This window comes from Mobula hypostoma, chromosome 14, assembly GCF_963921235.1.
Source record: "Mobula hypostoma chromosome 14, sMobHyp1.1, whole genome shotgun sequence".
NCBI lineage: Eukaryota > Metazoa > Chordata > Chondrichthyes > Myliobatiformes > Myliobatidae > Mobula > Mobula hypostoma.
Genome location: NC_086110.1, coordinates 9,628,090 through 9,652,533, shown reverse-complemented (window position 1 = coordinate 9,652,533; position 24,444 = coordinate 9,628,090). Strand labels below are relative to the sequence as shown.

General features: G+C 41.5%; 1 protein-coding gene across 1 annotated transcript; it reads left to right on the top strand.

Moving 5' to 3' along the window:
• Nucleotides 1-6,324: 6,324 nt before the first annotated feature.
• Nucleotides 6,325-20,459, top strand: LOC134356431 (tyrosine-protein phosphatase non-receptor type substrate 1-like). The gene is made up of 7 exons (XM_063067377.1): nucleotides 6,325-6,363; nucleotides 6,524-6,844; nucleotides 10,309-10,611; nucleotides 11,646-11,759; nucleotides 12,770-12,807; nucleotides 18,095-18,196; nucleotides 18,329-20,459. The coding sequence occupies exons 2-7, from the start codon at nucleotides 6,754-6,756 to the stop codon at nucleotides 18,479-18,481; spliced, it is 801 nt and encodes a 266-aa protein (XP_062923447.1). The 5' UTR covers nucleotides 6,325-6,363; nucleotides 6,524-6,753; the 3' UTR covers nucleotides 18,482-20,459.
• The last annotated feature ends 3,985 nt before the right edge of the window (nucleotides 20,460-24,444 follow it).

Below are 24,444 nucleotides of genomic sequence, written 5' to 3'. Positions count from 1 at the left end.
ACACACCCCAATTTATGCTATCTATGCTAATTTATGGTATTTATCGGAGACGTGGTACATGTAGAGCACGAAGCTATGCTGAGGATGTTATTCCACAATGTCTTTGACATATTGGCTTCACAATGCAGGTATAGGAGCGTCAGGCTAGACTGGGTATCAGCTTCTTTTCCAACGCTGTGAGGCTAATTAATACCCTGCCACAATCGAGGTCTCGTCACCAGGGTAGCGAATTGTTTACCGTTTACTTTTTACGTGTGTTGTGCAAATCAAATGCGTTTTGAATTACATTTTATTAACGTATTTGTGGTATGTGTTTTATGTGCTGTATATTACATGTGAATTGTGAGTGCACTGTGGTCCAGATGAAAGCTGCTTGTAAATATAAACAGTCGGATGATAATTAACTTGAAATTAACCACGAACTTAAGATAACTCTGACATTGTTCCTGAATTATTTCGTTTTGTTTTGTGAATCCATGCATCAAATCCATTACAACAGAAAGAGACGTTCAATAGGAAAACATATGAATTATTTCAGATTTGCAAACGGTGTTTGGAAAGACTCATTTAAAATGAAATATATATTCGTTGTTGCACAAACACAAAATTATTGCTCTTTTTAGATCTATTCTTGGAGACCATGGCTTATTTTCCCATTTCTATTGTCCTTAACAACATAGGCATTTTAACGCGCCCAAATGCTGGAGGAACACAACATCTCAGGCAGCATCTATGGAAATGACTAAAGAGTCGATATTTTGGGCCGAAACCCCTCATCAGGACTGGAAAGAAAGGGGACTGATGCCAGATTAAGAGGATGGGGACGGGGTGGAATACAAGCGGCATGATGTCAGAAGAAATCACATATCAGTTTGGTCCCTAGCTAGAGGGAATATGAGGTGTTGATCCTCCAGACTGGGGTGGCCTCATCATGGCAGAAATGGAGGTCAATAACCGACATGTCTGAATAGGAAGTGGGACAGGAATTGAAATGGTTGGCCAGCGGGAAATCCTGCTTCTTTTGCGGATGGAGCTGATGGTCTCGGTCAAGCGGCTTCCCAATCTACGTCGGGACTCAGCAATGTAGAGGAAGCCTCATCAAGAACACCCAATACTGTAGACGACCCAAACATATTCGCAGGTGAAGTGTTGCTGTGTGTTTGGTGGTAGGGTTGAAGAAATTGCAAGTTGCAGAGAATGATAGGTTGTATTCAGAGGCACTTGGGATGACTGGTGACAATTCTATCCTCGTCACAGAACCAGGAAGATGGGTTGAGCACCGGCTGAGGAAAGGAAGAAGGTGTCGGAAATGGACAAAGTGAGTTTAAGGTCAGAGTTTGAAGCAAAGCTGATTAAATTGATATGTTCAGCATGGATGCATGAATCAATCAATCATCAAAACAGTCGTCAATGCAGCGTTGAAAGAATTGAGAAGCATTACAAGGGGATGTTTGGAACACGTAGCCACCGAAAAGGCAGGTACAGCAGGGGCACATTCGGGTGCCTATGGCTGCAACTTGAGTTTGGAGAAAGTGGGAGAGAAATTGTTGAGGCTTAGGAGCTGTTCTACCAGGCAGAGGAGGTAGTGATGACGGAAATAGTCGGGGCTGTTGTCAAGAAAGAAGTTGAGAATATGTCTTGAAGGTAAGGGGTGGGTAGTTCAAGGGGGATATTAAAAGAAGATTGTTTACTCAGAGAGTGGTTGCTGCGTGGAATGCACTGCCTGAGTCAGTGGTGGAGGCAGATACACTAGTGAAATTTAAGAGACTACTAGAAGGGTATATGGAGGAATTTAATGTGGAGGGTTATATGAGAGGCAGGGTTTCAGGGTCGGCACAACATTGTGGGCCGAAGGGCCTGCATTGTGCTGTACTATTCTATGTTCTATGTTTAAGGGCTTCTTAACGGTGAATAGAAATTTACAGGGATTGGAAATCCATGGTGAAATGGGGCGATCAGGGCCAAAGCATTCAAAGTACTTAAGAATATCGAGAGCATGTGAAGTGGCTCGGATGTAGTGGGGTGGGGGGAGGGACTGATCAAGGGTATGAGATGGAGTCAGGGTTGTGGGCACATGTTCAATTTGACAGGAACACGCAGAAACAGTAGGCTCACCCGGAATTTTAGGTTTGTGGATGATCGGTAGGAAATAGAAACGACATATTGAGTGTACCGTCGGTCTATCTGGTGAAAGCTATTCCAGAGTACAGTTCACTATTGTCTACAAGGACTTTCTCAATATCATGACGAAACACCAGATATATAAGTGTACAGTATTCCGAAAACAGCGACGTTTCTTTGCCACTGCCGCCACTCTCCTTAGAGATAGTGGTCGCTGTTTTGCGGGACCGTGTTGAAGTAGAATAAGCGAACGACTGTGGTGTGTATGCATAATATTATACACTACAGTCTACGTGTAAGTCTGGAAGAATAACTGCATTGTTCCGTTCTTCGATGGTTATTTTGTGCTGGTGATATCATGATTATTTTGGATTGTTGAAAATTTATTCAGCTGGACAATGGTATGTACAGTATATTGAGGTGGCTCAGAGGTGTTGAAATTTGAATTGCGCGGCGCAGAGACTCTGGCTTCTGCAGTCACAGTTTTTTTTTAACGTTTGGCTTAACTAATTATTTTTCCGGCCAGTGAGGACCTCCCGTATGCATATTGCTGGCATGAAATATCGCTTGTAGTTCTCATACTCACTTTTGTTCGAGACTGTCATTGTGTGACACTTTGAGGCGCGATTTTCCCCCCGCACTTTTCGAAAAAGGCCAGAATGCTGTGGTGGTCTTTTTGCACGAAGATACAAAATGCTTCATCAGTTGATCCGTTTATTCCATGTGCTGAAACGCACGTTCAGCCGAATATAACCAAACCGATTGGTTTAGATTTAATTTATATGAAGAAATCAAGGATAATGGTAACTTAATTCAGAGTTAATGTTAAAATCCTTGTTAGAAATACTAAACTGGTGAGGCAAAATTTGCGAGGAACGATTCACCAGCAATCTCTCATTTTGATACCCTCCTTTCCTTAGAACTTGGTTATAAACTTTGGTTATAAAAGCTTCTCCAGGCTCAACACATTAATTCTGCATCCATTGAAAACAGTAATTTATAAACTGCCCATCGAAGTTCAGAATATACGCGACTATTATCACAACAATGTGACAGTGAGATACGTAAAAAAAAATTATACATGAAGGTGAATGCACTTCCTTTTTCCGATTCGAACGTTCCTTCTGCTTTCGAAACTGCGATACCTCGTACTGGAAAACACAGCCGGCGAGCATATCATCTTGACATTTACCTATTCAGGCTCCGAAAGCATAATTCAACGACATCGCCTTTCATTCTTTTGAAATTCTGAAGAGTATAACCAAGCCCAATTAATCCCAATTCATAGAGAGCAATACTTCGTGTCAGTATTCAGTCAGACTTGAGCATAAAGTTCCAGTTGCAGTTCTGTAGGGTTCTACACCATTCTGTGAATAAAATTAACTGAATAATCTATTTGTAAATTAAACAAGATGGCGCACGCGATATACCCCGACGTTTTGCACAGTTCAAAAATTACAAGAAATAAATTTTCTGAATTGCTGTCGTTTGCCATCTGCGATCTGCACGCTGCGATTCATCAGAGGATGTAGAATACGCAACGGTTGTCACGGTCTTTATAAAGACACTCGGGGGCGAGTGTGCTCACACAAAATCTTTCAGTGTCTTCCGCAACTAGAACTCCTGGACAAGTCAAAGGATCCGCAATCTGCTGAGGTCTAGACCGGTGGCGTTAAGGTCTGGCAACTCTGGAAATTAGAAGAAGTCTAGATATGGCCTCCGAAAGCCGCGTATAAAGGATAGGCACAGACTATGGTGTTCATTATTGACTACTGCTCAATATTCAACATCATTCATTTGAACCTAATTATTAAGCTCCAAGACAAAAGTATCGACGCCTCCTTGTGAAAGTGGATCCACGATTTCCTCACTTGTACTCCCCAGTCAATGCGGATTGGAAACAATAATTTAGATTACATTTCACTTTCTTAATACTTTATAGGATTAGGTAAAAAATTCTCTTTCAAGTAGTTTCATTTGCATCCTGAAATTGTAGTCTCGAAAAGGCTCCCGGACAATCCAAACTGAGTAATCCAAACACGAGGAAATCTGCAGATGCTGGAATTTCAAGCAACACACATAAAAGTTGCTGGTGAATGCAGCAAGCCAGGCAGCATCTCTAGGAAGAGGTATAGTCGACGTTTCGGGCCGAGACACTTCGTCAGCCTTGACGAAGGGTCTCGGCCCGAAACGTCGACTGTGCATCTTCCTAAAGATGCTGCCTGGCCTGCTGCATTCACTGAGTAATCCAATCTTTCCTGCGAGCGTTACCCAAGAATATATGAGGTTATCATTGCACGACAATTCAAACACCTTTGGCACTTCAGTTAATACCATTCTGATACGCCCACATAAACCAAAATCTATTTCATTTCATTTAAACTACAATTACGCTAATGCCAGCGCATTTCAGTGGAATACAATTATAGCTACAGAACAACATCTTGTCCTAAATATTACTCTGTTCATTGGAATTAGGAATGAAAGAATAGCACTTCGTTAAAATCAGACTACAGGCTTTCAGTTAATGTTTTCCCCTCATTTGATAATGCTTAGCACGTTATTAGACTTGCACAAAAGACATGATCTGAAATTCCCAAGCTGCTTTTCCTGTATAAAACTGCACTGTAATTAGAGAAAATATTTATGTGTACTAATCAAATATGATCCAATCTGTAACCATTATTTTGCTTGAATATATCCATCTTTTCCTGCAAAATATCGTATTACTCATTAAGCACAACTTGTTACTGAATACCTTGGAATTTGGTTCAGTAATCGACTATGAATAATGAGCTCTTAAATAACGCGTAACTGAAAGAACGCTATCTGCTTCAGGGAATAAAGCAATATTCTGGCATTGTTTATATATTGCACATAATTTTTAAAAAGATTAACAACGAAAGAAAATGGCAAACTGGGAGCCACCTGAATCTCCGATAGGTTGTTGCTGATGTTTCACTTTGCAGGGATATATACCAGATAGTGCGCTCTTGAGTACAGGACAGCAAACGGCACCCGGGAATTTGTTCTCTGCAGTCTGGTTCTATGGATGCTTCCCCTGTCGATCCATAAATATTTGGAGGAGCTTTCGTTATAGTGGGTATACTCTAGAACAGTTTGTTGTCTTCAATGTCATAGATCTTACTGTGTTATCACGATTCGTCCCCAGTCACAATTGAGTACTGATGAAGAAACAATGCTGCATTAATCGTGGTGGTTAATAGAGGTGATTGATGGAAACGACAATGGCTGAAGGTCATGAGAGGAAGTAGAGCATAGAGTGATGTCCGGGTCGTGGGTGAAGATAGATAGGATGAGAAAATGGAGCCATTCAATAAAGTACATGGAAAAAGGAATGCGTAAAGGAGGTGAAGGAAATAGATTAGTGAGGTTTGAGTGAGTGTAGGAATAACTGTGTATATCGGAAAGGAGAGAAAGTGTTTTGTTTCTCCAAATTCTAATAAATCGTGTCCCTAAGAATCCTCTCCAATGCTTTTCCCACCACTCAAATAAGACTCACCGATCTATAATCACAGGAGCGTTCCTATTACCTTTCTTGAACAACGCAACAACTTATTCTATGCCACCTTCCAATTCTCTGCTAGGAAACTGAACTTCACAACCCCGGGGACGCATCTATCCTAACGTTTCTCTTTGGTTCCAACAATCCTTCTTTTCAAACTCGATGTGGTCCAGAAAAATTGTCTGTTCAACGCTGACCACACATTCATGATCGCCGACTGAGTCGCTCGGCTTAAGAACCAGCATTTTCAGTATTTGTTCACTCGTCAATGCACCCTAAATATTCACTATTAATATTCAAAATTATTATAAAAGTCCTTAAATGTGCAAAGGTTGTGAAAATTTGGTATTGTAGATCCATAAAGGCATGCTAAAATAACGATTAAAGAAGTTTTAAAACCTTGTGACATTTACACTATTTCCAGATCTAACATCATCAGTGAAACAACATGTGTGCTAGTAAAGAGAGTAGCAACAAAAAATCGAATTATTACATGTATTATTACCCGTACTCTGGTAAGTCACTGACTTACGAATCGATCGCTGTAACTACACCACCCCATTCAAAGACAGGATATGAATCATCCTTTATAGAATGCAAACCACTCCCCCACTCTCCGATTAAAGTCGTGCATCTACAGACTCATTAGCTTGATCTGTTCGGCAGGATGTCAAGTATGCTGCTCCTCCTGGCAGTCAGTTGGAACATTTACATAGGTATAGCTTTATTCATTTTCTGCGTTCCATAATTTATAAATCAATCTCTGGTTAGCTTCCATGATATTGAGTCTAACTGTGATTCAGGTGTACAGTCGGTCACATTTATTAAAAAATTCATTTCATTGATAATTTAACCAACCTAACTTTTCCTTGACAGCTGCGGATCAGAGTACGTTCAGTGTAACTCAATTGCCCAAAGAAGCGGTTGTATCCAAAGGAGGGAACGTCACGTTCTACTGCTTATTTCCCATTTCTCAGGATCAATCCTGGACGAAAGTGCATTGGTGGAAACAGGGCGAGAATAATTACCAACGGACAGGCATCGGCAACAGAAAAAGTTCTGGTCTGAGAGGTACAAGAACTTGGTACTTTGAGTTGCAACAAGTAATGATCCAAGATTCTGGACTGTATTTCTGTTCAGTGACCCGCAAAGGACTGTCTGCAAGAAATGGAACTGGTTCACTTCTAAAAGTGAATGGTAAGTTAAATTAATAGGCGAATAAATTATCTATTAACTATAAAGAATATACGCCAAGAAACAGACGCTTATGAAGATGTCCTTTATCATTCATTCTCCATCGCTCTATCCACTGTTTGCGAATACGAGAGGGTCTGAAGGGTTGCAAGGAATCACCAGATCCACAAAATATGTCAAATATGTCATAATCTGCAGTCTGTTCTCTATTATTAGCAACCAGAGATGTCACGTTACTTAGAACATAGAACATAGAACATAGAATAGTACAGCATAGTACAGGCCCTTCGGCCCACAATGTTGTGCCGACCCTCAAACCCTGCCTCCCATATAAGCCCCCACCTTAGATTCTTCCATATACCTGTCTAGTAGTCTCTTAAACTTCACTAGTGTATCTACCTCCACCACTGACTCAGACAGTGCATTCCACGCACCAACCACTCTCTGAGTAAAAAACCTTCCTCTATTATCCCCCTTGAACTTCCGACCCCTTACCTTAAAACCATGTCCTCTTGTATTGAGCAGTGGTGCCCTGGGGAAGAGCCGCTGGCTTTCCACTCTATCTATTCCTCTTATTATCTTGTACACCTCTATCATGTCTCCTCTCATCCTCCCTCTCTCCAAAAGTAAAGCCCTAGCTCCCTTAATCTCTGATCATAATGCATACTTTCTAAACCAGGCAGCATCCTGGTAAATCTCCTCTGTACCCTTTCCAATGCTTCCACATCCATCCTATAGTGATGTGACCAGAACTGGACACAATACTCCAAGTGTGGCCTAACCAGAGTTTTATAGAGCTGCATCATTACATCGCGACTCTTAAACTCTATCCCTCGACTTATGAAAGCTAACACATCATAAACTTTCCTAACTACCCTATCCACCTGTGAGGCAACTTTCAGGGATCTGTGGACATGTACCCCGAGATCCCTCTGCTCCTCCACACTACCAAATATCCTGCCATTTACTTTGTACTGTTACTGTTTTAATCCTTATTCCTCTACGCCTTTCCATGGATCTGTGATACAGAAATATCTGTCTGTAAATTCCAAAGAATGATACTATTTGGAGAATCGTTGGATTATAGTAGATTAAATCGTAAAGGGTTGCCAGATAAGGATATAATCCTTCCAATAGTAGTGGCGGCAACGAAGGGTAATCAAGCATGAAAACTTTGCAATTCCTTACTGAAATCTCTCAGCACCTCCATTTTTTGAAGACAGTGCTTCAAAATATCACAAATTTCAAAATTTGTTTAGCCTCTGATCGGTTCCCTTGTGGCACTTTATTTTTCCCTCCGCTGTTTGTTTTTTGAAAGGGCTTATGTGAAACCCAATGGATATAATTTCCTGGATAAATTAGTTACACGATAAACGTTCCTGTTTTTTGGAACTTGTAATTAGGCAATGATAAACACGAGCGTAGGATGTTATAAAATCAAATCATAAATCCTAAAGTAAATTAGACAGTCTACTTGCTTAAGTCCGGAAAGATGTATTCAAAAATGACATGTTTCAAAATCTTACTCTTCGTAATTTTTATAAATGACCTGGATGACGAAGTGGAGGGATGGGTTATTACGTTTGCTGATGACACAAAGGTTGGAGGTGTTGTGGATAGTGTGGAGGGTGGTCACAGGCTACAGCAGGATATTGACAGCAAGCAAAACTGGGCTGAGAAGTGGCAGATGGAGTTCAACCCAGATAAGTGTGACTGGTGCATTTTGGTAGGTCAATATGATGGCAGAATATAATATTAATGGTAAGACTCTCGGCAGTTTGGAGGATCAGATGGATCTTGGGGTCCGAGTCCATAGGACGTTCAAATCAGCTGCGCATGTTGACTCTGTGGTTAAGATTGGCTTTCATCAATTGTGGAATGGAATTTTGGAGCCGAGAGGTAATGTTGCAGCTATATAGGACCCTGGTCAGACCCCACTTGGAGTACTGAGCTCAGTTCCGGTTGCCTTACTATAGGAAGGATGTGGAAACCATACAAAGGGTGCAGAGGAGATTTACAAGGATGTTGCCTGGATTGGGGAGCATGCTTTATGAGAATAGGTTGAGTGAACTCGGCCTTTTCTCCTTGGAGCGACGGAGGATGAGAGGTGACCTGATAGAGTGTATAAGATGATGAGAGGCATTGATCGTGTGGATAGTCAAAGGCTTTTTCCCACGGCTGAAATGGTTGCCACAAGTGGACACAGGTTTAAGGTGCTGGGAAGTAGGTACAGAGGAGATGTCAGGGGTAAGGATTTTACGCAGAGGGTGGGGAGGGCGTGGAATAGGCTACCGGCATCGGTGGTGGAGGCGGATACGATAGGGACTTTTAAGGGACTTTTGGATAGAGCTTAGAAAAATAGAGGGCTATAGGTAAGCCTTGTAATTTCTAAGGTCGGGACATGTTCGGCACAATTTTGTGGGCCGAAGGGCCCGTATTGTTCTGTAGGTTTTCTATGTCTCTATGTTTCAAACACACGGTTTGAAATGACCTCATCTGACTTCAGAACAACATTCCTCCCCATTCAAGAAAAAAAAAACTGCGAGTGTTCCCCACTCCCTCCGGCAAAGTACATAGTTCTTATATTGTGCAAACCAGACTGTTACGAATAATCCGAATGTTGTTTAACCGGTCTGAGATAATATTTCATGCACTATTACATATTTTATATTCTACCTGTTTACCTATAAAAGTAAACTTCCTGCGCCATCCTCTGTTGCCACTTTACAGGAATTTGAGTCTAAAGGTTTGACCGTTGAAAACATTTCTTAGCGCCCCAGCATTTATTGTATGTTTCCTGCCACCTTATGACTTCCCAATAGGCATTACATGAAACTTGTCTGGATTAAGGCCCAAGTTCCAAAGCCTCTACCACTGTAATCGAATCTCTTACTGATTAATGTATTATTTATTGATGAGAAGTCGTTGAGAAGTATAGATTAAATGTAACGGATTTGAAAGGGAATTACTCGGCATGGTGAACTGGAGCGTGTAAAACTCAAAACTAAAGCGAGCACTCTTTCAACAAATTTCATAGTTTGCAAATGGTATGATGCTGCGACGTATTTGGAAACAATATATCATTTTCACCCACTTCTGTACCACGACAGGGAATTTTATGATGTAGCAGCTGACTTACTCATTTTCACATCATTGTACTGCAGTTCAGTGTTCACTGTCCATGAGAATCAAATTCTGTTTCGTTGAGCTACTGACTCTTTGAGGGTTTTCTTCGGAAAACCACAATATGAATATCCGAAGTGGCGTCATTATCGTTGAGATAGTGAGAAACAGCAAATGCTGTCGTGTAGTATGACCATGAATCGGGCATTAATAACTGATATAGAATCTATTAATATCATTCCTTCAAATGCAACCTTCAGAATTAATAGACTTGTGCTTAATTAACAGGAAGTATTTCACTATCGCAACATCATTTAATATGTTTTCCACTATCTGTTCCGCAGCAGTTCCAACGCCACTGAAGATTTCCGCGAAAAGAAATTCAGCTACAACTTTCATTATCGTGTGTGAAACATCTGCCTTTTATCCCAAGAATTTCTCGCTTACTTGGTATAAAAATGGCATTGAAATAGCATTAGGCATACACACCAAGGTAAGGAAGGACAACGACGGACTTTATGTGGTTTCGAGCAACTTGAAGGAGACACAGCCGGTCCAGAACGACACAAATTATACCTGTTCGGTGTCTCATGTCTCCCTCAATATTTCAGCGGTAGCAGTCCATTCTATTTCCAAATCTAACCAAGGTACGAGGCCATTTCTTGTTAATACATCAAATATACATACAATATACTATCACTGTTTGTTACTGGTCGCGAGGAAAATTCAACTTAATTGAATTGGAAATGTTAAGTACAACGTAGTATTGAAGGCTTTTATTTAATATCGAATTCCATGTGTTGCAAGGCAGTAAACAATGAGCGCATTGTCCCGTGACTGTCATTTACATTCAAACTCTTTTCTGTATTTTACAACTTAGAGAAACAAGTGCATCTATTTTAATAATTTGCGTTTCCACCCATGTGATTTGATGTTTTTTTTTCTGTGCACTGGTTGATCACCAGAATTCCATCCTATACCAGTGATTCCGTTCCTTTCAGTTGCAGTGTTTGAAGAAGCTTCGGCTTGACCTCGAACTTCCATCATGTTTCACAGACATACAAACAACACACACACACACACACACACACACACACACACACACACACAGAGGCAGGAAGATTCCCACCGTTGCGCGGGTTATTAGTACTATCACTTGTTGAAATTTCCAATACATATTTCTAAATTTCTATCCGTTCAAAATGAAAGGCGGGTTTGCCATCTTCGATATGATTGTGTCGCAGTGGTGTGTGTGTGTGTGTGTGTAGGGGGGGGGGAGTGGCTGGGTTTATAACATAACAAGCTATGATTTAATATATTATCAATCTCTGAATGGAAAATTGTTTCAGACTCTTCCCAACCCCACCCACAATACTCCTATCATGTTTGTTGAGCAGCCTTGAGTTACAGGGAGTCTCAGATCAATTCAACATAATTCAGCTGTCCGATGGAAGAACAATGTCTGGGTTTATTTTGCTAAAAAACTAAAGTCGCCATGCATTTTATTTACTTTTTCTCTCTTATTTCTTCCCTAATCTGTGCTGCGGGTTCATCCGCTTATTCACACACCCCAACGCCGTCACCAGCACAAGCACCAGCAGCCATCCTTCACCTACTCCCAAAAACGTGAATTATGTAATTACTTCGCAGCTTCCACAACGTATATTCTTACAATCTCCAGGTTCCTCTGGCAAAACCCGTTCCTCTTGGGTTCCCGGTTGTGCGGTGGGTGGACTGGCGTTTCTACTACTGATAATCATCATTGGAACGTGGTACCGAAAGCAGGAAAATAAGGGTAAGTTTTAAAGAACATCTTTCAAATCTACAGTCAGGACAAAAAAAGAACAACAAACAAGAGGAAAAACATTTCAGCGATTTCAGTGGAGCTTCAGTACTCTTTTTCGCCTCCAAAGTCTGTATCACGTATTTCAGACATTTAATAGAAGCCAGTCATTCTATTCTCCGCCAGAAATTGAAAAGAGAACATTAACTGGTACTGTTTCGAAGCCACCGAAATAAGAACCAGAAATTCAGCATGAGCTCCGACGGACTGCGGAAACGATGGAAGATTCTGTAAGGATTACATCAAAGATAGTAAAACCCATTTACTCTTTCAGCCGAGAGATTTGGTGCAACCTGCGGCGGAGTGTTTGGAACCCACGTTATTTATGAGATACCTCATAAAATGCTCAACCAAAATACTCAGTCGTGCATGGAAGACTGTGACATGAAATAGCTGTTCCATTCTCTACCCTTGTATTCCATTGGTATCCCGAGCGATTACTTTCATTTCCGGATTGGAGTAAGCAGAATCTGCAGATACACATATAGGTATCGAATCTTCGGCCTGTTGTGTTTTCCGCCTCCCCTCGCAAGATTCCTATTGATCCGACGCTCCAATTTATTTTCCTGTAACGTTATGCTCACTATGTCCTGCGAAATGCACACACTTCAGGAAATTTAAAGTCGCCTAACCTGTATGAGTATGGATGCGGGAGGACTGTGGTGCATCTTAGAGAAACACATGTCATTACTTGGATGACGTAGTAGCATCTGATATTACAGGTCCACTGTAATTCATCCCTACAATCACCAAGATCCTATTCTGTAGTGAATACTGAACCGATCGCCGGAATTCTAGGCACTTCCTATTGCGCCTCTGTGACATGTTTCATAAATATAATTATCCTTAGCACAAGATTCCACAGATGCTGAAATTAGTGTATTATTATAAATATCTTTGTAATCACTGAGTTAACAACTCGAGTCGATGGTGCTACATTTTCATGTCATATTTCGTTTCAGGTAAAGAGGAATGCGTTACGGAAGCGAATCGACGTGAGGTTCGTTCATGCATTCATTTAGTACCGTATATTGTGGCCGTTCAATGGATGATGTAATATGGACAGAATTAACGATATTCACATTATAACCAATAGTTATTAATCCAGTCAAGATGAAAAGAAAAGCTTACAAAAGGTTCAAAAAATACTAAGTAATGATAGAGATCTAGAAGATTATAAGGCTAGCATGAAGAGCTTCAGAATGAAATTCAGAGAGCCAGAAGGGGCCATAGATAAAAGAAAACCACAAGGCATTCTACAAGTATGTGAAGAGCAAGAGGATAAGATGTGAGAGAATAAGACCAATCAAGTGTGATAGTGGAAAAGTGTATATGGAACCGGAGGAGATAGCTGAGGTACTTAATAAATACTTTCTTCGGTATTCCCTACGGAAGGGATCTTGGTAGTTATAGGGATGACTTAGAGCAGATTGTAAAGCTTGAACATATAGAAATTAAGAAAGAAAATGTGCTGGAGCTGTTGGAAAGCATCAAGATTGATAAGTCTCCGGGACCAGACGAGATGTACCCCAGACTACTGTGGGAGGCGAGGGAGGGGATTGCTGAATCTCTGGCAATGATCTTTGCATCATCAGTGGGAATGGGAAAGGTTCCGCAGGATTGGAGGATTGCAGATGGTCTTCTCTTATTCAAGAATGGAGGTAGAGATAGACCAGGAAATTATAGACCAGTGAATCTTTATCATAGTCCGGTCCGTGAAGTCAGTATTCCGGTTCATGGTCCGGTCCGTGGGCTCCGGACTCCGGGTTTTTCGGCTGTCCCTTGTACCAGTTGGGCTTAATCATAGGCACCTGATACTCGTCATGAGGTTGGGAATATAAGTGGCCCTGGGTTCGAGTGTGGTTGCTGGTTTATCTCGTCAGTATCCCGTCCTCGCCTCCGTGGGGTAAGTCAGGCCGTCTTTGCCGTTACCCTAAGGCTGGACTGTTCCCTTCCCTTCCTCTTCCTTCTGAAGCCTTGCTTGCAACCTGTGTCTGGAGCCTTGCCTGCAACCTTATCAAATTCAACCATTGGAGCGAGACCGGAGCCTTGCTGTGTCAAGATAAAGAACTGTCTATCGTTAGGCTGGAACTGTCTCTGTATCCACGCCTTCGCTAGGTAGGTCCGGCCGTTTACCACTACCTAATGTTGGGAACCGTCTCGTCGTGTTCAGCATTCTGTGTGTGAGTCCCGGCCCTATGTCCTGTTCCCATGGAGGGGTCCCGGCTCTGTGTTCCATGTCCTTGTGTTCCTGTCTCTCAAGTCCAAGGCTCCATGTTCCCGTGCTCTAGACCAAGGCTCTGTGTTCCTGTCCTCCCTAAGACCACGACTCTGTGGTCTGCGTTCCTGTCGTTGCAAATCCAAGGTTCCGAGGTTTCTGTTGTCCCAAGACCAAGGCTCGGCTGTTCCTGAGTACCAAGTCAAGGCTTCGTGTTCTCGTCCTGTCCATGTGCTTCATCCTGTGCTGGAGATCCCTCGTTCTGAATTGGAGTTCCTTCGTCTTGTCTAGGAGTCTCTCATTCTGTCCTGTAGCTTCGCCAATCCTGTCTCCCAAGACCACGTCATGTCTTTGCTTAGTCCCGGAGTCCGAGCCCGAGTCAAGACCCAGGTTCTCGGTCATTGTCTTGTCTCTGGCTCGGATTCCGAACTGAAGCCTTGTCACGTACTCGCCTCGAAGAACCCAAGCCTCAAAATGTCCTTGCGTCGAAGAACCCAGGCCATGAAGAACCTAAGACATGTCCAGTCCTGTAGCCACGTCATGTCCTTCCCTACTTCTGGGATCCGAGCCCGAATCAAGACCCAGGTTCTGGATCCTTGTCCAGTCTCCGGCTTGGGGTCCAAGCCCAGGCTCCTACTTCCCAGTTCCTTGTCCTGGTCCCGCTTGCCTAGCCAATGTCCTAGCCCAAGTTGGTGTTCTTGTCCCAGCTCGCTTGTCAAGTCCTTTTCCTAGTACTTCAGTGTCTGTGTCTTGCATTTGGGTCCGCCACCAGCGCCCCTCCCCCCCATGACAATTTTACTTCAGTGGCTCGTAAGTTGACGGAAAAAATCATGAGAGGCAGGATTTACGACCATTTGAAGAGGCAAAATATGATTCGGAATAGGCAGCATTACTTTGTCAAAGGCAGATCGTGCCTTACGTGCCTGATTGAATTTTTTGAGGATGTGACTAAACACGTTGATGAAGGTAGAGAGGTAAATGTAGTGTATATGGATTTCAGTAATGCATTTGTTAAGGTACCCCATGTAAGATTTATTGAGAAATTAAGGAGGCATGGGATCCAAGGCGACTTTGCTTTGTGGATCCAGAACTGGCTTGCCCACGAAAGGCAAGGAGTGGTTGTAGATCGGTCATATTCTGCATAGTGTTTGGTGACCAGTGGTGTGCCTCAGGAATCTGTTCTGGGGCCCCTTCCATTCGTGATTTTTATACATGACCTGGATGAGGAAGAGGAGGGATGGGTTAGTAAATTTACTGATGACACAAAGGTTGGGGGTGTTGTGGGTAGTGTCAGGTTTGGGCTGTCAGAGGTTGCAGCAGGACATCGAGAGGATGCAAAACTGGGCTGAGAAGTGACAGATGGAGTTCAACCCAGATAAGTACGAAATGGTTCATTTTGGTAGGTTAAATATGATGGCAGTATTGTGCAGTGTGGAGGATCAGAGTGATATGGGGTCCGAGTCCATAGGACACTCAAAGCATGCAGCGCGGGTTGACTCTCTGGTTACGAAGGCATAGAGTGCATTGGCCTTCATCAATCATGGGATTGAGTTTAAGAGCCGAGAGGTAATGTTACAGATATATCGATCCTGGTCAGACACCATTTGGAAATTGTGCTCAGTTCTGGTCACCTCACTACAGGAAGCATATGGAAAATATAGAAAGGGTGCAGATGAGATTTACAAGGATGTTGCATGGATTAGGGAGCATGGCTCAATGAGTGAATGGGTTGAGTGAACTTGGCCTTGCTTTTTCCCAGGGCTGAAATGGCTATCACGAGAGGGCACAGTTTTAAAGTGCTTGGAAGTAGGTACAGAGGAGATGTCAGGGGTAAGTTTTTTGGCAGAGAGTGGTGAGTGCGTGGAATGGGCTGCCGGTGATGGTGGTGGATGAGGATACGATAGGGTCTTTTAAGAGACTCCAGGATAAGCTGAGAAAAATAGAGGGCTATGTGTAACCCTACGTAATTTCTAAAGTAAGTACATGTTCGGCACAGCATAGTGGGTCGTTGGGCCAATACTGTGCTATAGTTTTTCTATTTTTCTATGCTTCTAACTGTTTATGCTTGTATAGTTACGTATTTAGCCAGTCAGAATAAACGATTCAACTAGTGATAAGGCATGTATTTGGCACTAATTTATTTGTATGTAAAACCCCATTTCCAGAAAAGTCGGGATATTTTCCAAATTGCAATAAAAACAAAAATCTGTGATACGTTAATTCACGTGAACCTTTATTTAACAAAGAAAAGATTTTCAATAGTTTTACTGACCAACTTAATTGTATTTTGTAAACATACACAAATTTAGAATTTGATGGCTGCAACACACTCAACAAAAGTTGGGACAGAGTTAAAATACGATTGAAAAGTTCACGGAATATTCAAGTAACACCAGTTTGGAAGACTCCACATTAAGCAGGCCAATTGGTAGCAGGTGAGGTATCATGACTGGGTATAAAAGTAGTGTCCATCAAAGGCTCAGTCTTTGCAAGCAAGGATGGGTCGTGGCTCACACCTTTGTGCCAAAATTCGTGAGAGAATTGTTAGTCAGTTTAAAAGGAACATTTCTCATTGCAAGATTGCAGAGAATTTAGGTCTTTCAACATCTACAGTAGATAATATTGTGAAAAGATTCAGAGAATTCAGAGACATCTCAGTGCGTAAAGGGCAAGGTCGGAAACCACTGTTGAATGTGCGTGATCTTCGAGCGCTCGCGCGGCACTGCTTAAGAGACCGTCATGCTGCTGTGACAATTATAGGCACCTGGGCTCGGGAGTACTTCGGAAAACCATTGTCACTCCACACAGTCCGTCTCTGCATTCAGAAATGTAACTTGAAACTGTGTTACGCAAGGAGGAAACCATACATCAACTCTATGCAGAAACGCCGGTGAGTTCTCTGTGCCGGAGCTCATCTCAGACGGATCGAAAGACTGTGGAACCGTGTGCTATGGTCAGATGAGTCCACATTTCAGCTAGTTTTCGGAAAAAACAGACTTCGAGTTATCCGTGCCAAAGATGAAAACGACCATCCAGATTGTTATGAGCGAAAGGTGCAAAAGCCACCATCTGTGATGGTATAGGGGTGCATCAGTGCCCATGGCATGGGTGAGATGCATGTATGTGAAGGTACCATTGACTCTGAGGCGTATATTAGGATTTTAGAGAGACCTATGTTGCCGTCAAGGCGACGTCTCTTCCCGGACGTCCATGCTTATTTCAGCAGGACAATGCCAGACCACATTCTGCACGGGCTACAACAGCGTGGCTTTGTAGAAACAGAGTGCGTGTGCTTGACTGGCCTGCTGCCAGTCCAGATCTATCTCCTATTGAAAATGTATGGCGCATCATGAAGAGGAGAATCAGACAACGGAGATCACGGACAGTTGAGCAGCTGAAGTCTTATATCAAGCAAGAATGGACAAAATTTCCAATTGCAAATCTACTATAATTAGTATCCTCAGTTCCAAAACGATTAAAAAGTGTTATTAGAAGGAAAGGTGATGTAACATAATGGTAAACATGCCTCTGTCCCCCAGCTTTTGTTGAGTGTGTTGCAGCCATCAAATTCTAAATTTGTGTATGTTTACAAAATACAATTAAATTGGTCAGTAAAACTATTGAAAATCTTTTTTTGTACTTTTTTCAGTTATATAAAGGTTCACGTGAATTAACATATCACAGATTTTTGTTTTTATTGCATTTTGGAAAATATCTCAACTTTTCTGGAAATACATTTCACCCAATGGACTTAAATGGCGTAAGCTAAGTTATCTCTTATTTTGTCAATGTACCTTGATAACTGTTGTCATTTTTTTTTAATTTAGTAGAATAATTTTATTTTTTTATGTATTTGAAGCTGTCCGGCTTTTAAAACCTTTCATTTAAGGCCAATAGTCACATGTTTAATTTAATGGCTACAATGCCTTCACATTCGTAGTTTTATGTGTATAAATACGTATATTAATCTATATCTCAAATTTAGGTTAATCTATTTAACATTTGACAATAATACTGAACAAATTAAGCTAAGTAGCCAAATAACAATTGTTCGTCCCAAACTGTGCAGAAAACGGAATCTCCGATAGCTTGTTACTCCGCCGTAGACTTCAGGAGATTTAAGAATACACCAGGACGAAAAGGCGATCGTGAAAAAATCGCATTTGGTCAGGTGAGGCTATGTAATAAGTCAGCGAAAGCGATAGTGATTGAAACGGCTGAAGAAATGATTGTCATGGAAGGCGAGCAGTAACATACACAGAGCGTAAACAACTATCTAACATTATTTTTGTTATGTTTACAGACAGTACAAGAAAATTCAAATGACGAGTTGTCTTATGCGACCTTGACATTGACTGGAAGAAAGAACCGGTGGAATACAGAATATGCTGGGCTGCAGACACACAAACAAATGGGAGAAACTGAAGTTGTTTATTCTAAAGTAAGGTCAAGCTAGCCACAGAATTATAGCTGCAGACAGTCCGTTTTTGATAAGTACTTAGAACACGCCAATAACAAGTCAACTCAGAAATATACGTGACAGGAAGAGCAATCGGTAATTTTTGTTCTTGTCTACTCCGCCAATCAATGAAGTTCTATTTCACTACTAAGGAAAACCTCACCTTATTACTCTAGATGTAAAATTGCGTCGTCCTCTGCAGTTCCTATACTCAATTGCTCTGCTCGATTAATATCATGGATTCACTATCCACTAGATGACAGCAATATTGTTCTCTTTTCTGTTCTGAATGGCTAGCTTCATATATTTGAACTGTCAATTCGAGTTCCACGTGCTAACTCCCCTAGGTTCTAAAAAGTTTCCATTGTATTCTGCTCATGTGAATAAAACCAATTCGCATTATTGCAAACTCAAGAGACGACAGGCATAGCCTGCTCCATCTCCCCTTATCTCCATACTCGACAATCCTGCATATCAGTGAATTGAGTGAACTTTCACTTCTCTCCTTGTACGGCAAGAGTATCGTTCTTTTCGAGCTATTGGACGTGCTCGGCAAATGTGGTTATTTACAATGTCACTAAAACAGTTTTAGAATATTTAAGGTTATGTGTGTACGAATAATGACATTAATTTACTCTTTCAGTCCTGCCATATTACTAGTATCGCTGCAGTCAAATATCTTCAAATTGAACACCTAAAAAAAAATCTGTTTATTTACAGTATCATACAAATTGTTCATACCTACTCATTTTTAACCTGTGGAGTTTGACTCTCTTACCATCGTTCAGAACTTGCGGTGATACCAACACTGAGTGGGATAACTCTACTTGACACTTTAACCTGGCAAATGATTGGAGAGTCCAGTTGTATTATGACTTCGAAGTATCATATCTCCCCGCGGCGTATGGAGAATCATGAAGCCTGTAATGCTGCAGGAAGCTTCATGACTCATTTTGGTACTTTGAATCAACTGCTGACCACCCCACCCCGCCCCAAGCCAAGTATATCTCGTTTTCATGCATGTATTCGAAAACTTACTAATGATGCTCTTGTTTAGAAGAGTAAGAACTTGACTAATATTGTCCTTTTCTCGTTTAATGCATACACACAACAGTCAGTTATGCATTATGTTTACGAAGAGCTTCAAATTTCTTGAGGAGAAACCAGTCAGCTTCTGAGTTTCCAAAATTCGATTTGACTTGAATGCTGAGTCTCCAAACCCAACACCAATTTCCGACCTCATCACCAAAGAAAAATTCAAAATGAAAAAAAAACTGGTCGTGAATATTGCCTTACTGTTTATCTGCTGCTGTGTTTTTTTATTTACTTCAGTAATGTTTTAGTAATGGCAAGATGAACTATACGAGATGTGATTGATAAGTTCCTGGCCTAGGGTAGAAGGAGATGAGTTATTAACTTCAAACTTTCTGCATAATCACCCAAAGAATAGAAATGCATGTGTATGTACCGGGAGTTGAAAAACTCATCTTCTTCTACCTTAGGCCATGGACTTATCAATCACCCCTGCTGTTGAAACTTTCTGGAGGTCTAAGATCCGTATGCTCCACGACTGCTGGACTAAGTGTGTAAATGTAGAAGGGGACTATGTTGAAAAATAGAAGTGCTACGTTTACTAAAACTGACTCCTTCCAGCTTAGGCCATGAACTTATAAATCACCCCTCGTATAGACAAAGCAATGCATATGGTTTGAGTAGCTGAAATGTCAGTACAGATAAAATATAAATGGTTAGTAGAATTTAAGGTGGATAGTCAGCTAAATTTGTTTGTTTACCAATTTAACGAAGCCGAGCTAACGTGCAGGATGTGGTCCTGTCACACAGTTCAAAACACCAATGCGTTAAGTTCAAATTTAGCATTTACATTGTAACAGACGAAAACGTTCTAGCGTTGAACAGCAAAGATCACTTCAATGCATTGACGCATATGAACTTACAACAAAACCTGAATGGTAAAATAAACAGAAAATAGTTTTTTTTTAAATTTTGTGTACTATTTCCTAAATCCGGGTTTCAAGCGATGAATACTTGTTTGTAATGTTTATTTCACTTTGGTTTTCATTATAAATTGCCACAAGTGCTTTGCTAAATGCAGCAACTTGGATGAAATGGGGTGAAATTTATTTGTGGGATTACTAGAGATCTGGATCTTTTATGAAGAAAATAAAAAGAACACAAAATACAATGGAAACAAGTGATTAGGGAAGTCAAAAGGGACCAGCAAATGTCCTTGGCGAGCAGGATTTTATGGATTTTAAGGTCTTATACACATATCAAAATGTATATTGTAAACAAGAACCTAACTAGAAAGGGGATACGATTGTGGAAATAAGAAGTGAGAAAACTAGGCTTAGAATCATAGTGTGAGCGAGTCATTAAACGAATATTTACACAAGTAAGTATATAGGCTGCGGGCGATTCATGGCCTTCTGCAGGGATCGATGCTAAATCCGCTACTTTTCACATTATATGTTAATGATATCGACGGTAGATGATGGTTTCGAAGCAAAGTCTGCATATGATACAAATACAGGTGGAGAGGTAGGTATTGTTGAGGAAGCAGGAGGTATGCAGAAGGAATTTTCAAATTCCATCTGCGAAATACAGCTTCTCACTCCAAAAATTCGGCCATAATCCGTCAAGAATATTGCTGTACCGTTACAACGGTCCAGTTACTATTATGCAACACAGTTGGCAGACAGAAACCCTTTTTATATCCATGGAACTTTCTTTTGCCTCTTCGCCACTTAAAGACAAAGTTTCTCAAATAGCTGAATTAGCTAATTGAGTTAAGATTTACTATGGCACACAATAGCGACTCGAGTTCATATCCGAAAACAACTTAAGTTCTGTCTTTCATGTCTCTCCTTTTCCTTCTCTGGGTGGATGGGGTTCGGTTGAAGACCCTGACCTAGAGTTACACTTAGACATTAGTTCTTTTCAACAGTAGGACCCGCTTCCCATGGCCCACAACCGGCCGTTTTTCTTTATCCTAAGGATACGGACCAGAAAACTAGCGCTCCTTTGGAGTTCCGAGGTTTCGCGGGCCTGTGGACGTCTGATTCTAAGCCGGTGCCGCCGGCAGTAGCGTCACGTCAAAAAACGGAACATTGGGAACAGCTGATCAGCTATCAGAGGCTCTGTACTGGGCGAATCTCGATCTCCCTCTCCCTATTCCTCCTTTCTCCCTTCTCTTCTCCTTCCCCTCCTCCTCTTCCACCCCATCCCTTCCTACCCTTCCTGCTCCTTCTTCTCCTCCTCCTCCCACCTCTCTCTCTCTCTCTCTCTCTCTCTCTCTCTCGCACAACTCCCACAGCCAGAGTTTTAACACCGTAAATCTGCGAGTTGCTTTGCTGTGTCTCCTTCTCGCTGTGAAAGGAGACATATCTTTTACTCTTTATTAGGGAGAGAGATCCTGTGCATGTCGAATTGTCCAATGGGGGATTTTCTACTGAATTGAACTGAATTGCCTTTATTTCTTACATCCTTCACATACATGAGGAGTAAAAACCTTTACATTACGTCTCCGTCTGAATGTGTATAATTACAGTAATTGTGTAAATAATATGTGCAACAAGACAGTCAATGAGGCATAAAAATACAGTTGTATCAGGGTGACTTAATCAGTCGGATGGCCTGGTGGAAGAAGCTGTCCCGGAGCCTTTTGGTCCTGGCTTTAATGCTGGGAGGGAAGAGCTGGGGGCTTTGTGTTGCGACGTTTTAAATGACACTCATTCTTTGGGGCATTCTTCTGTTTTATGCATGTCTGCGAAGAACAAGAATATCAGGATGTATATTACATATATTTCCCTGATATTAAATTTAACTATTGAAGTAATTCTACAATTTATTAAGGTACTCATCAAACATGGTTGCAGATCCTTGTTTGGTACTACCTTAAAGTGGAATAGTAATTACATTCTACAAAGGCAGCAGGTAAAATAATGTCAAATACGGTGCTACAGTGTGTTTCTTTTTATGACTCCTTTCTGATATTCAAAGCAGATTAGCTCGACCTCTCTACCAAAATACCAGCGTGGCCCTTTCAAGATTTCTGTGTCTGCATTTCAGGCTCTGTCTGCTACCCACTGTTTCAACGGAAACAATAAAAGAGGGTTTCATTCACTGTTCTTACTCATACAAAATTTCATTAGACGTTAATTTGCCATTTTGCAACCGCCAACTATCAGTTCACAAGTCCCCATCAAAGTTCATGTTCAAGATTTCTCATTATTCCAGATCCTCAATCCCCATTTCATAGATTTGAACATTAATTCCAGAATTTCCATTGAATAGCAATTCAGTTATACGGCTATGAAATTATGTTCCTAAATATTTTCTTTCCAATACATTTTATTCAATGTTTACTTTTGTAATTTATTTTCATCACTTTAATCACAGTTCTACGCTCTATTTGATCACCCATAAAACGTGAGACCTGCTGAAGGGTCTTGAACCGAAACATTAACCGGGTCATGGCCTGCTGATTTCCTTCAACATTTTGTGTGTGTTGCTTTGATTTCCAACATCTTCAGATTTTCTCTTGCTTTTGATATCAGATTACAAAATTAGGTTAGACAGCAGTACGGCAGTAAGATACCGAAGCAAAGCTGGAATCTGTGCCAGACTGCCGGCTAACGTCTGTCTTTAAAAATTATAGAGCATAGAACATAGAACGTAGAATTGTACAGCACAGTACAGGCCCTTCGGCCCACAATGTTGTGACGATCCTTAAACCCTGCCTCCCATATAACCCCCAACTTAAATTCCTCCATATACCTGTCTAGTAGTCTCTTAAATTTCACTAGTGTATCTGCCTCCACCACTGAATCAGGCAGTGCATTCCACGCACCAACCACTCTCTGAGTAAAAAAAACTTCCTCTAATATCCCCCTTGAACTTTCCACCCCTTACCTTAAAGCCATGTCCTCTTGGACCGAGTAGTGGTGCCCTGGGGAAGATGCTCTGGCTATCCACTCTATCTATTCCTCTTAATATCTTGTATATATCTGCCATGTCTCCTCTCATCCTCCTTCTCTCCAAAGAATAAAGCTCTAGCGCCCTTAATCTCTGATCATAATGCATACTCTCTAAACCAGGCAGCATCCTGGTGTAGTTACCAAGTTGCATATTTAGAATATCGTTCTCAATTGGGTATACATTAAACTAAAATATTGGCATCCGTATCCAGGATCCTCTCCATCCTCTGCCGTGCCAACTGGTCGCGGAAGACTTCCAGAGACATAGAAACATAGAAACACAGAAAACCTACAGCACAATACACACCTTTCGAGCCACAAAGTTGTGCCGAACATGTCTCTAATTTAGAAATTACTAGGTTTACCCATAGCCCCCTATTTTTCTAAGCTCCATGGACCTACTGAATAGTCTCTTAAAAATCCCTATCGTATCCACTTCCACCACGGTTGCCGGCAACGCTTTTCGTGCAGTCATCACTCTCTAAGTAAAAAACGTACCCCTGACATCTCCTCTGTGCCTGCTCCCCAGCACCTTAAACCTATGTCCTCTCATGGCAGCAATTTCAGCCCTTGGAAAAAGCCTCTAGCTATCTACATGTTCAATGCCTCTCATTATCTTATACATCTCTATCAGGTCACCTCTCATCCTACGCCGCTCCAAGGAGAAAAGCCCGAGTTCACTCAACCTATTCTCATAAGGGATGCTTCCCAATCAAGGCAACATCCTTCTAAATCTCCTCTGCACCCTTTCTATAGCTTCCACATTCTTCCTGCAGTGAGGCGACCAGAACTGAGCACAGTACACCAACTGGGGTCTGACGAGGGTCCTATATATCTGCAACATTACCTCTCGGCTCCTAAATTCAATTCCACGTTTAATGAAGGCCAACACACCGTACACCTTCTTATCCAGAGAATCAACCTGCGCAGCTGCTTTGAGCGTCCAATGGACTCGAACTCCAA

Bases quoted from the DNA above. Each gene is read 5' to 3' on its own strand.
- LOC134356431 (XM_063067377.1), top strand. From the start codon at position 6,754: ATGATCCAAGATTCTGGACTGTATTTCTGTTCAGTGACCCGCAAAGGA. The intron at 10,612-11,645 runs GTACGAGGCCAT...TACAATCTCCAG, and splicing joins TATTTCCAAATCTAACCAAG to GTTCCTCTGGCAAAACCCGT. The intron at 12,808-18,094 runs GTTCGTTCATGC...CAAACTGTGCAG, and splicing joins CGGAAGCGAATCGACGTGAG to AAAACGGAATCTCCGATAGC.